The sequence below is a fragment of the Neoarius graeffei genome, chromosome 27, assembly GCF_027579695.1.
Source record: "Neoarius graeffei isolate fNeoGra1 chromosome 27, fNeoGra1.pri, whole genome shotgun sequence".
NCBI classification, from domain to species: Eukaryota; Metazoa; Chordata; class Actinopteri; order Siluriformes; family Ariidae; genus Neoarius; species Neoarius graeffei.
Window position 1 is genome coordinate 32,313,797 of NC_083595.1, and position 13,288 is coordinate 32,327,084.

The 13,288-nt window shown below is 41.6% G+C and overlaps 1 protein-coding gene across 1 annotated transcript in view; it reads left to right on the top strand.

Annotated features, from left to right (window-relative positions):
* The first annotated feature begins 604 nt into the window (after window positions 1-604).
* ttc17 (tetratricopeptide repeat domain 17) overlaps window positions 605-13,288 on the top strand; it is an 82,217-nt gene continuing 69,533 nt past the window's right edge. The window contains exons 1-6 of the mRNA XM_060911908.1: window positions 605-819; window positions 1,345-1,434; window positions 9,473-9,642; window positions 9,744-9,855; window positions 12,316-12,447; window positions 12,549-12,658. Of these exons, the coding sequence (XP_060767891.1) occupies window positions 619-819; window positions 1,345-1,434; window positions 9,473-9,642; window positions 9,744-9,855; window positions 12,316-12,447; window positions 12,549-12,658 (815 nt within the window). The 5' untranslated portion in view covers window positions 605-618. The remainder of the gene's footprint in view (window positions 820-1,344; window positions 1,435-9,472; window positions 9,643-9,743; window positions 9,856-12,315; window positions 12,448-12,548; window positions 12,659-13,288) is intronic.

The following is a 13,288-nucleotide window of genomic DNA, read 5'->3' on the forward strand; positions in this document are numbered from 1 at the left end:
AAAGAATACAGCAGGGCAAGCATGGCAGCAGACATTTTGATTCAAGAGGAAATTACCCAGAATTCCGTGCACTGGGGGTCTGAGGGCTCTAGAGGACCTGGTGTGAACAGAAAGAGGACTGAGGCCCCATCAAAGCTTAACTGGACCAGAAAGAGAACCCAGTCCTCTTTGTAATAAATTCACAGTGTGAACACAAAAAGAACTGAGTTCTTTTTCTGTTGGTCCACTTAAAGAAGACTGAGTCTGGTTCCTTTAAAGGGGACCAGGTGTGAAGTTAACCTAACCTGCATGTCTTTGGGGGAAACCGGAGCACCCGGAGGAAACCCACACGGACACGGGGAGAACATGCAAACTCCACACAGAAAGGCCCTCGCCGGGCCATGGGGCTCGAACCCGGACCTTCTTGCTGTGAGGTGACAGCGCTAACCACTACACCACCGACTATATTAAATATACTCGAACTTTTATTTTGAAATATATGGCTTAATCGGACCGGAAGTCAAACACGTTATTGAGGCTTTTTCTGTTTTTCTACCCGTATTTCGTCTAGTAGTAGCCCATTTTAGTGCAGGGGCGGGGCTTGTTAGAATACGGGTGGGGAAATTTACGTCGAAAGGAATGGAATGGATTGCTAGGCAGAAAAAAAAAATGGCGGAAGTCCAGCGACACAGCTTAGAGAAAAACAGTGTCAGTTTTAATGGATTATGGAGAGCGTGTGTCCGAGTGAGGATGTTTTTTTTTATTTGTATGCTTTTAGTCGAACCGGGACGAGCTACAACTCACTGGGTCGTGACAGAAGACGGAAAAATCCAGCAGCAGGTTCGAAGTGTTTGTGTTTGGTTATTTAGCTAACATTAGCCCCATGTTTGTGGTTGAACTTAGCTGAGGTGGCGAGTTAGGCAGCTAGTTAATGTGGCAGAGTTTAGGGATAGCTTTTTTTTTTTTATTAAATATTATTACTACAAAGAGTGTGTGAGTTGGGTTATAATGTTAAAGCAGCTGTTAGCTTCTGGCTGACAGCTGGACTGGACTGGACTGAGAAATGCGGCTTGCTTTCCCAGAGGTCAGTTAATGTAAAGAAGTAATGACTGTTCAGTCCATTGAAGTGCTTTTAATATATTTACACCAGCTTTAATGTATTCACATGGCTGGTGATGTTATATATTCATTATATTCCTGGTCATTTCATTCATCACTGACCCCTAAAGCAGTCATTATATTCTAGATCTGAGTTCATTGTGCAAAACCTGGTGATTGTGATTTCAGCTTTTCAAATGATCCAGTGTGTCAAACATCTGCACACTTCCTCCTTTCTGACAGTGACTCATGCTCGTTTGCTTTCAGGTGGATTCCCCGCTTAACCTGAAACACCCACATCATCTCGTCCTTTTCATGCAGCAGGAGACTCGTGTCAACTACCTCAAGAAATTAGAGGTGATCTTCAGACTCCATTATCGGACAGTCGAATCATCACCTTAGTATCGTAATGTTCTGTCTGGGTGAAGATATGAAAGTTTTGACGTTTCGTCTGTAATCCCAAACTCAACACGGCTTACGTGTTAAAGTTGGTTCGGATTTATTTTATCACAATCCTGAGGGTGGGTGGCACGGTGGTGTAGTGATTCGCGCTGTCGCCTCACAGCAAGAAGGTCCGGGTTCGAGCCCAGCGGCCGGCGAGGGCCTTTCTGTGCGGAGTTTGCATGTTCTCCCCGTGTCCGCGTGGGTTTCCTCCGGGTGCTCCGGTTTCCCCCACAGTCCAAAGACATGCAGGTTAGGTTAACTGGTGACTCTAAAATGACCGTAGGTGTGAGTGTGAATGGTTGTCTGTGTCTATGTGTCAGCCCTGTGATGATCTGGCGACTTGTCCAGGGTGTACCCCGCCTTTCGCCCGTAGTCAGCTGGGATAGGCTCCAGCTTAGAACAGGATAAAGCGGCTAGAGATGATGAGAATGAGAATCCTGAGGGTATCGAAACACTATCTATGACACGTCTGGGACCTGACGGGCATCTGCTATTTTCACTAGGGGGAAACAGAAGGCTGCTCGTTTGAGGGTTGTTTTACAATCAGGATACAAAGTTTGTGTCACATGGGTCCAAAATTCAAATTGATTCAAACTGGTTTTATTTTTTTTTTTAAGATTTTTTTTGGGCTTTTTTTTCACCGTTATTGGATAGGACAGTGTAGAGACAGGAAATGAGCGGGGGAGGGATCGGGAAATGACCTCGGGCCGGAATCGAACCCGGGTTCCCGGATTTATGGTATGGTGCCTTATCCACCTGAGCCACGACACCCCCTCAAACTGGTTTTAAAAACAACTATCAAATCTGCACTTTTGGAAATTAATACACGTATGAACATAGGCATGTATAATAGTTTGTATTAGAACAAGATTAAATGTAGCTTTAAGCAGGGCTGGGAGAAACAAATGAAGTGATTCTCGGAGAGGATTTTTTTTTTTTTTGACAATTCAGAATCCACTGCGCTTTTAAATACAAGGCTGTAAGCTTTGTGTTAGTTGTCTCTAATATTTATGTCCCAATATCTTGACCACATTTTAGGATGAAAATAATCATTTTAGATATGTTATTTTAAATTGAAAAATTAGCTGTCTCGGAGAGGACTTTTTTTTTGACACAATTACATACTAATTTGATCAAAATAGTCTGAAAACTTACTGGCATTCAACATTAAAACGTAACTGTGTTTCCAATGATATGGAACCAAATATTTATTTTATGGTATAAAGAATGATTTAAGTGCATCCCTTTTGGAGCTACCTGTGGTCAAACAAGCACTTTTTCTAAATGACATGAGTAATTTTGCTAAATATGACATGTATTGCCATACATTCACCAAAAATAACGTTATCACCAAATGTTTTTTTGCATGGTAAATAGAGCTATCACAGGGCTACAATAAACAACCAAGTTTATTTAGTCAAGCCTTTTGATATTGAAGATAATAAGTGTTAAATGTGATTTTTAGCTTGTGGACCCTGATTGTAAAACAACCCGAGACGTAGACTTAGATTTGATTCAACTATGTCACTGTGTAGACCAGCGTTTCTCAACCTTTTTTCAGTCACGGCACCCTTCAGAAGTATGCAAATTCTCATGGCACCCCCATATAAAATATACGCAGTCACGCTGACCATATGCTGACCCCGGCAGTGACGTTGTGGCATGGGAAAGGGGGCCGTGAGACAAATTTTGATGATGCATGAGGTGGCGATGATCTACATTAGTGCAACTATAGTTTTTTGGAATTTTAATTCATTTTATTTATTTCAGTGTTAGAATATATAATTTTTTGACAGAACCCCAGGGTGCCGCGGCACCCTGGTTGAGAAAGGCTGGTGTAGACGACAGGTACGAAGCCAATGAAATGCGGTTAACATCTAACCAGATGTGCAAAATATAGTATTATTTACAGATAAATGCGAGAAATAAGTACTGCAGATGGACAGTAAGAGTGTACAGATGTTTGTAAATATTTAATTGCGTATTTACAGAGGGGAAGTGGACAAGATTAGAGTTAGGTTGTATGGACAGTTCGCAGTAATTAAACCATAAGTACAGATGTTTACATGTACAATAAAGTGGCAGTGTGTGCAGCAGCAGTATGAACATATAGAGTAATATTGCATAAGTGGCATAGTTTGTGCAACAATTTAAGTGGTCCATTTTGTGCAAGAGGTTAATAGTGCAGATGGCATGTTCAAGTACTGAACAGTCAGGATGAGTGCAGTGATGTTAGCAGAGCGGTGGTGTGCAATGCAGCATGGCTACCACCTCAGGGAAGAAGCTGGTGCGGGAACGGAGGCTTCGGTAACGTCTGCCGGATGGGAGGAGGGAGAAAAGTGCATGGTTAGGGTGGGTGGCATCCTTGATGATGTTATTCGCTCTGACAAGCATCGTTTGTGATAAATGCTCTTGATGGAAGGTAACTGAGTGACAGTAATCCGTTGGGCAGTTTCCACCACCCACTGGAGTGTTTTACAGTCTGATACGTAGCAGCTGCCATACCATACTGAGATGCAGTTCGTGAGTATTCGCTCAATAGTACAGCGATAGAAGTCCACCAGTATCCTGGGACAGGGCTGAGCTTTCTTAAGGGTCCGTAGAAAGTAAAGATGCTGTTGTGCCTTTTTTTTTTTAAACCAGAACAGAGGAGTTTAGGGACCAGGTAAGATCATCGAAGATACAGTGGATATAAAAAGTCTACACACCCTGTTAAAATGATAGGTTTTTCTGATGTACAACCCCGATTCCAAAAAAGTTGGGACAAATTGTAAATAAAAATGGAATGCAATGATATGGAAGTTTCAAAATTCCATATTTTGTTCAGAATAGAACATAGATGACATATCAAATGTTTAAACTGAGAAAATGTATCATTTAAAGAGAAAAATTAGGTGATTTTAAATTTCATGACAACACCACATCTCAAAAAAGTTGGGACAAGGCCATGTTTACCACTGTGAGACATCCCCTTTTCTCTTTACAACAGTCTGTAAACGTCTGGGGACTGAGGAGACAAGTTGCTCAAGTTTAGGGAGAGGAATGTTAACCCATTCTTGTCTAATGTAGGATTCTAGTTGCTCAACTGTCTTGGGCCTTTTTTGTCGTATCTTCCGTTTTATGATGCGCCAAATGTTTTCTATGGGTGAAAGATCTGGACTGCAGGCTGGCCAGTTCAGTACCCGGACCCTTCTTCTATGCAGCCATGATGCTGTAATTGATGCAGTATGTGGTTTGGCATTGTCATGTTGGAAAATGCAAGGTCTTCCCTGAAAGAGACGTCGTCTGGATGGGAGCATATGTTGCTCTAGAACCTGGATATACCTTTCAGCATTGATGGTGTCTTTCCAGATGTGTAAGCTGCCCATGCCACACGCACTAATGCAACCCCATACCATCAGAGATGCAGGCTTCTGAACTGAGCGCTGATAACAACTTGGGTCGTCCTTCTCCTCTTTAGTCCGAATGACACGGCGTCCCTGATTTCCATAAAGAACTTCAAATTTTGATTCGTCTGACCACAGAACAGTTTTCCACTTTGCCACAGTCCATTTTAAATGAACCTTGGCCCAGAGAAGACGTCTGCGCTTCTGGATCATGTTTAGATACGGCTTCTTCTTTTGAACTATAGAGTTTTAGCTGGCAACGGCGGATGGCACGGTGAATTGTGTTCACAGATAATGTTCTCTGGAAATATTCCTGAGCCCATTTTGTGATTTCCAATACAGAAGCATGCCTGTATGTGATGCAGTGCCGTCTAAGGGCCCGAAGATCACGGGCACCCAGTATGGTTTTCCGGCCTTGACCCTTACGCACAGAGATTCTTCCAGATTCTCTGAATCTTTTGATGATATTATGCACTGTAGATGATGATATGTTCAAACTCTTTGCAATTTTACACTGTCGAACTCCTTTCTGATATTGCTCCACTATTTGTCGGCGCAGAATTAGGGGGATTGGTGATCCTCTTCCCATCTTTACTTCTGAGAGCCGCTGCCACTCCAAGATGCTCTTTTTATACCCAGTCATGTTAATGACCTATTGCCAATTGACCTAATGAGTTGCAATTTGGTCCTCCAGCTGTTCCTTTTTTGTACCTTTAACTTTTCCAGCCTCTTATTGCCCCTGTCCCAACTTTTTTGAGATGTGTTGCTGTCATGAAATTTCAAATGAGCCAATATTTGGCATGAAATTTCAAAATGTCTCACTTTTGACATTTGATATGTTGTCTATGTTTTATTGTGAATACAATATCAGTTTTTGAGATTTGTAAATTATTGCATTCTGTTTTTATTTACAATTTGTACTTTGTCCCAACTTTTTTGGAATCGTGGTTGTAAAAAAAAAAAAAAAAAATGTGACCACAATAAATAATTTCAAAACTTTCCCCACCTTTTAATGTGACCTATAACCTGTATAATTCAATTGAAAACAAACAAATCTGTTTGGGGGAAAAACATAAAATGTACAATAAGCTGGTTGTATAAGTGTACACACCCTTAAACTAATACTTTGTTGAAGCACCTTTTTATTTAATTACAGCGTTCAGTCTTTTTGGGTTCACACCTGACATCAAGTAAAATGACTCTGATTAACCCCAAATAAAGTTCAGACATTTACTCAGTTGCATCCTCCAGCGAAAGCCAGGGTTCACAGAGAGCTTACAAAGCAGCAAAGGGATCTCATTGTTGAAAGGTATCAGTCAGGAGAAGGGTACAAAACATTTCCACAGCATTAGATACACCATGGAGCACAGTGAAGACAGTCATCAAGAAGTGGAGAGAATATGGGACGACAGTGACATTACTGAGAACTGGACGTCCCTCCAAAATTGATGAAAAGACAAGATGAAAACTGGTCAGGGAGGCTGCCGAGAGGCCGACAGCAACACTGAAGGAGCTGCAGGAATTTCTGGCAAGTATTGATTGTGCACTACATGTGACAACGATCTCCCGTATTCTCCATATGTCTGGACTATGGGGTAGGGTCAAAGAAAAACATCCAGGCCCGGCTAAATTTTGCAAAAAAACAAAACAAAAATACATCAACTCTCCCAAAAGCATGTGGGAAAATGTGTTCTGGTCTGATGAAACCAAGGTTGAACTTTTTGGCCACAATTCCAAAAGGTATGTTTGGCGCAAAAACAACACTGCACTTCACCAAAAGAACCCCATACCCACGGTGAAGCATGGTGGTGGCAGCATCATGTTTTGGGGTTGTTTTTCTTCAGCTGGAACAGGGGCTTTAGTCAAGGTGGAGGGAATTATGAACAGTTCTAAATACCAGTCAATTTTGGCCCAAAACCTTCAGGTGTCTGCTAGAAAGCTGAAGATGAAGAGGAATTTCATCTTTCAGCATGACAATGACCCCAAAAAAGTTTTGGAATGGCTCAGCCAGAGCCCAGACCTAAATCCAATTGAAAATCTGTGGGGTGACCTGAAGAGGGCTGTGCACAAGAGACGCCCTCACAATCTGACAGATCTGGAGCGCTTTTGCAAGGAAGAGTGGGCAAATATCACCAAGTCTAGATGTGGCAGGCTGATAGACTCCGACCCAAAAAGACTGAATGCTGTAATTAAATCAAAAGGTGCTTCAACAAAGCATTAGTTTAAGGGTGTGCACACTTATGCAACCAGCTTATTGTACGTTTTTTATTCCCCCCCGAACAGATCTGTTTTGTTTTTCAGTTGAATTGTCCAGGTTATAGGTCACATTAAAGGTGGGAAAAGTTTTGAAATTATTTATCGTGGTCTCAGGTTTTTTTGATGTAAAAAAAAAATATACATTTTAACGGGGTGTGTACATTTTTTATATCCGCTGTATATCTTGAGTGATAACGCATATTAGCCTACTCTGATGTTAAAATGATAAATACAACATGCGTAAAGATTGGTAGGTTTGGTAATATATATTATACTCTGCATAAACGTTCCTGGAAATCAGTCTCGCACGTCAACGTCAAGTTATAGAGGAACGTAACACATCGCAGGAACTGATGTGCTGCAAGTGTGAATGTCAGTATTTCAGGAGCTTTGATGAAGAGCCAAGGAGTAAAGCCACTGCTTATGTGAGGAGCCACTTGAGGTGCTTCTGATAGAGCTTTGTCCAGTGGGATGTGCCTGATAGAGACTCCAGGACGGACCAGAATCCACTGGAGAGGTTTTATCTCGCAGTAGGTTTGGGAAAATCCTGTAGAAGAAGATAGACTCTGTCACTGGGGGATAAAGAAATCCACCGTAATTATCAAGGAAATTTTGAACAACACCCAAACTCTGATAGATCCTTATTTTTCTGTAAGATCAAATATTATTTGGCTTTACGTGGCTGTTTCTTATTAATGAGATTATGATTATAGCTCAACAAAGACATTTTGAACCTTTTCAATTAAAACTACATTACGATCATACGGTATGTCTTCAGTGTGTTTTGTTTTTCTCTCCAAGATGTAAAATACAAGCTGCATCACTTTTTTTTTTTTTTAAATCTAAAAAAACCCCCAAAACAACTAAAGACATACAGTACTGTGCAAAAGTCTTAAGCCTCAGTCACAACTGACCATATGTGCTCCTACGGCCGGTCTACGTGCAAAAAACGCAAGAAACACACGGAGGGCGCGCGTGAAACGCACGGAGGGCGCGCGTGTGACGTGCTGATTTTTGAGCCGTAGACCGGCCACAGAGGTTCTTTGTCATGTCAAACAAACTCTATGGGCGCTTACGTTTTTTTTCAGGTTGCAAGACAAACTTACGGCCAACGTGCGTCTTTCTCCACGAACAAAAAAAAAACGCAGTGATTTGGAAAACGCCAAAAATCGCACGGCCAAAAAATTGTACGTCCGGTTGTGACCTAGGCTTTAGGAGCATGTAAAGGAATGCCGGAGACTAAAAACGGCTTAAAAATAATGAAATGAAATGTTTTCAACATTAAAAAAATACTGTAAACCGTAGCAGTAAGCCATAAATGAAACAAAGTCAATATTTGGTGTGAGACGACCCTTTGCTTTAAAAAAAAAAAAAGCAGTCTCAGGTACAGTGAGTGCAGTTTTATAAGGAAATGAGCTGTAGGTTTTACTGAGCATCTTACAGAACCAGCTGCAGTTCTTATGGACACTTTGACTGTCAAGGCCAATTTATGCTGACAACTCAGTCCTCGCAGATAGTGTCTGCGTAGCCCCCCCACCTTCGCAGACGCTCTGCGCGCACCTCCCAAAAATTGTGACCACCGCAGAACCCTCGCAGACAGCGTCGCAGACAAGAGGGCTCTGATTGGTCCACTCTACATCCGCTGTACATGCACTTCCGCTTCCCTACTTTCCCGGTTTTTGTTTTCACGACCGGCATTTTTAAAAACACGAGCGAAGATGGAGCAGCACGAAGAGCGGTTGATTGAGGAAGTACGGACATCTATACGACTCCAGTTCTAGTCATTATAAGTAACCGGAGGATAAACACTCCACTAACCACACCCACCAACTACTCCTAGCGATTTCGCGCCCCCTTGCGTTGTGCCGGTGAATAACATCGTGCACGCCTATTATCCCCGCTCAACGATAAATTACAACTGTCTGCGAAAAGCTATCTGTGAAAGCCTTGTCGCAAGAGCATGCAGAGGCCTTAAGAACGCAAACACGACTCATGAGTCTGCTAGCTGACATTCAGTCCTGTTTACACGGACATTTCAGTTTATCGAGCTTATTTCATGTAGGTAGCGAACGTACTGTATTGTGCACTTACTTTTATTCCTTCAGGGTGTGTCTATAGGCTAAAAGCGGAAAATAAAATATTCTCCCGTGATTACTTCATTGTGGTTAATTTGTTTTTGACACGTGGATCCTTATAATGCTGAGCTCACAGAATGTCATTTCATGTTTATCCAAAAAACACACTCGCATATTCTTCAGTTAAATTCTGATTTTCAGTTTCTGTTGTTTTTCTCTGCCCTCCTTCAATAGAAGCAGCTAGTCGCTCAGAAAATTCACATTGAAGAGAACGAAGACCGTGACACTGGATTAGAACAACGTCACTATAAAGAGGATGCTGACTGCGTCACAGCTAAAGTTCCTCTCGGGGATCTGGACCTCTATGACGGCACCTTTATATCCCTGGAGAGTAAAGGCATAAAGTAAAGCAGTTTTGAGGCGTTTTCTTGCTATCTGGTGCTTTGTTTTGTGATACTGTGATGTAATGCATGTTTCTTCTGCTTGATGTGTTTGTGCATTACAGTCCTGAAGATTATGTGGATTATATGTCACCTTTACCTTCAGACCTGGAAAAGCCCGAGTGTGTAGAAATTCTCGAGCTCCCTTACAGTATTCATGCATACCAGCATTTGAGGGTAACGCTTTTTTTTTTTTTTTTTTAAACCTGAAACATGTTAAAAATGTTTATATTGAAATATTTGTGGGGTGTTCAGTATGATGGCATATCAGGGCCATTGTAGGATTCGGCTGAGCTGGGGCAAGAAAAAAATCGAGCTGGGGGAAGAAAAAATTTGAAATTTCTGAAATTCAGGTAAAAAAAAAACAACTAATAAAAGAAATCTAATTCTCTGAGATTATAAAGTCAGAAATTCCAAAATTAAGATGCCTCAAATTTATGAATAAAAGCTCTCGTGCTTCCTGGCTGCAGTGCATTCTGGGAAATGTAGGAGAAAATCTTTTATCGCTTTATTCTTTCATATTACACCAAGGAAAAAAGACTGCATTTCCTCTAACTCTCGGCTCAGCCATGGCATCTGTGGTGTGATGTTGATTCAACTCTGCGAAGTGAAGTGATGTGATTCCTTGACAACAAAAAGCAGTATTTTTCCAATTTTTTTTTTTTTTTGCTTGTAAATTTGTGACTGTTTATGCTGCGTTCATGTGCTATGGGAAGATGATATTTTCCAGTTGGGAAGTGGTATTTACCAGTGTGTTGTGTTCACATGCTTTTGTTGTTGTTGACAAAGGACGCAGACTGCTAGTTAGCAATAGTTAGTTAGCTATCGTTAGCAATAGCGTCTGCTCTGGATAGGTAAAAACAAACCATAACACATTTTTAAAGGAAATGGATTTCTAACGTATTATATTATACTTGTTAATGACGCAACATTGCATAGACACCAAAAACTACCCACTAGTACTAGTAAAAAAAACCTTTAGTAGCGTACAGTGCTTATCATTCAAGTGTCTTGTACCGCTCGCCGCCATGTTGAAAAGGTTAAAGTTCATCTCATCTGGGCAACTCGTGTATCAAAATTTTCTACGAGTTGCCCAGTGGAAAATACCACAAGAAGGGGCGTTCATGTGTGCTTTCCATGTCGGCTTTTGGTATTTACCATAATTCCCATAGCACATGAACGCACCATCAGTCTCACAAATTTTGAGGGTGGGTATTTATTTATTTATTTATTTATTTAGCAAATTTATGACTTTATGATCTCTGAGGATAGCTGAGGGTTGGTTTTGTTTGTTTCTTTTTTTTTTTTTCCCTTCCAGTTTTTTTTTTGGCTTGTAAATTTGAGACTTTAAAGGAACAGTCCACCGTACTTCCAAAAGGAAATATGCTCTTATCTGAATTGAGACGAGCTGCTCCGTACCTCTCCGAGCTTTGCGTGACCTCCCAGTCAGTCAGACGCAGTCAGACGCGCTGTCACTCCTGTTAGCAATGTAGCTAGGCTCAGTATGGCCAATGGTATTTTTTGGGGCTGTAGTTAGATGCGACCAAACTCTTCCGCGTTTTTCCTGTTTACATAGGTTTATATGACCAGTGACATGAAACAAGTTCAGTTACACAAATTAAAACGTAGCGATTTTCTATGCTATGGAAAGTCCGCACTATAATGACAGGCGTACTAACACCTTCTGCGCGCTTCGGCAGCGCATTGATATCTGAGCTCCGTATCAATGCGCTGCCGAAGCGCGCAGAAGGTGTTAGTACGCCTGTCATTATAGTGCGGACTTTCCATAGCATAGAAAATCGCTACGTTTCAATTTGTGTAACTGAACTTGTTTCATATCACTGGTCATATAAACCTATGTAAACAGGAAAAACGCGGAAGAGTTTGGTCGCATCTAACTACAGCCCCAAAAAATACCATTGGCCATACTGAGCCTAGCTACATTGCTAACAGGAGTGACAGCGCGTCTGACTGCGTCTGACTGACTGGGAGGTCGCGCAAAGCTCGGAGAGGTACGGAGCAGCTCGTCTCAATTCAGATAAGAGCACATTTCATTATGGAAGTACGGTGGACTGTTCCTTTAATCTCAAATTATAAGGGCTTTTTTCTTTTCCCCACTCGGAATATTACCCCCTCCCTCAGCTCTTTATTCATTCATTCATTCATTCATTTGTTCATTTATTTATTTACTTACTTACTCCGTTTGTCTGTCTGTAATGGCCCGAATATGCTGTCTCAGTTTAGTATTTGTGGAGCTAATCTGTCAGTGGAAGCTGTCTTTTCATTATTCCTGTGAGAAGTTAGTGGCTGTGTAATGTCACAGGGGAACTAAAGCTCTGCTGCATTGGTTTCTTTAAGCAGAAATGAAGCAAGAACTAATTTCCACTGGTGCCATATCAAGCAGCATTGTGATAGGAAACTGTTACCAAAAGTGAAAATCGACTAAAATGTCTAAGAGTACAGATATTCCTTAAAAATAAATGGAGGATAACGTTGAAGTGCACATTAATAATAATAATTAATATCCAAGTAGTTATAAGTGGATTTTTCCTTTAACAGTTCTTACACATGCCCTGTTTTTATTTCTGTGGTTTTTTTTTTTTTTTTTAAATTTGCTTCTTTTGGCTTATCCCTCAGGGTGTGCAGGAGAAAGTAAACCTCACATCACCTTTGCTGTCAAAGGATGACCCTATCTTCGATTCTTTACCCCATAAGCTGGGTCATCGCATGGATGAGGTTGGCCATAGAATACACCACGGTCTTCTGAGGGTGAGGGTGTGACGGTGTACAGAATAATAATAAATCGGACACGCTTTTTGCTAAGTTTTATTTTCTGCTATGTATATATTTTTGGTTTCTTTCATGCTCAGAATTCCTCCTCCTGGGTGCTTTACAATCTGGCCTCTTTCTACTGGCGTATGAAGAATGAGCCAAGGAGAGCTGTGGACTGTGTCATCCGCGCGCTGCACTTCTCTCCCAGGTACAAGCAAATCCCACTGTCTGGATTATATACAGCATAATAATAATTATTATTATTATTGGGTGGCACGGTGGTGTAGTGGTTAGCACTGTCGCCTCACAGCAAGAAGGTCCGGGTTCGAGCCCCGTGGCCAGCGAGGGCCTTTCTGTGTGGAGTTTGCATGTTCTCCCCGTGTCCGTGTGGGTTTCCTCCGGGTGCTCCGGTTTCCCCCACAGTCCAAAGACATGCAGGTTAGGTTAACCGGTGACTCTAAATTGACCGTAGGTGTGAATGTGAGTGTGAATGGTTGTCTGTGTCTATGTGTCGGCCCTGTGATGACCTGGAGACTTGTCCAGGGTGTACCCCGCCTTTCGCCCGTAGTCAGCTGGGATAGGCTCCGGCTTGCCTGCGACCCTGTGGAACAGGATAAAGCCGCTACAGATGATGAGATGAGATGAGATTATTATTGCATGCCCAAAATCAGCATGTATGATTACAGCAGTCTTTCAAGATCATTACTTGATACACAATTTGGCCAAGTTCAGTGTATGATGAGGATTCTCTAACTGTTTACATCATAAATGAGCGCGATCAGGCCTTGGACAGAAAATGAGGTCAAATAAACAGAAACAAGCTCTCACAGTAATAGTA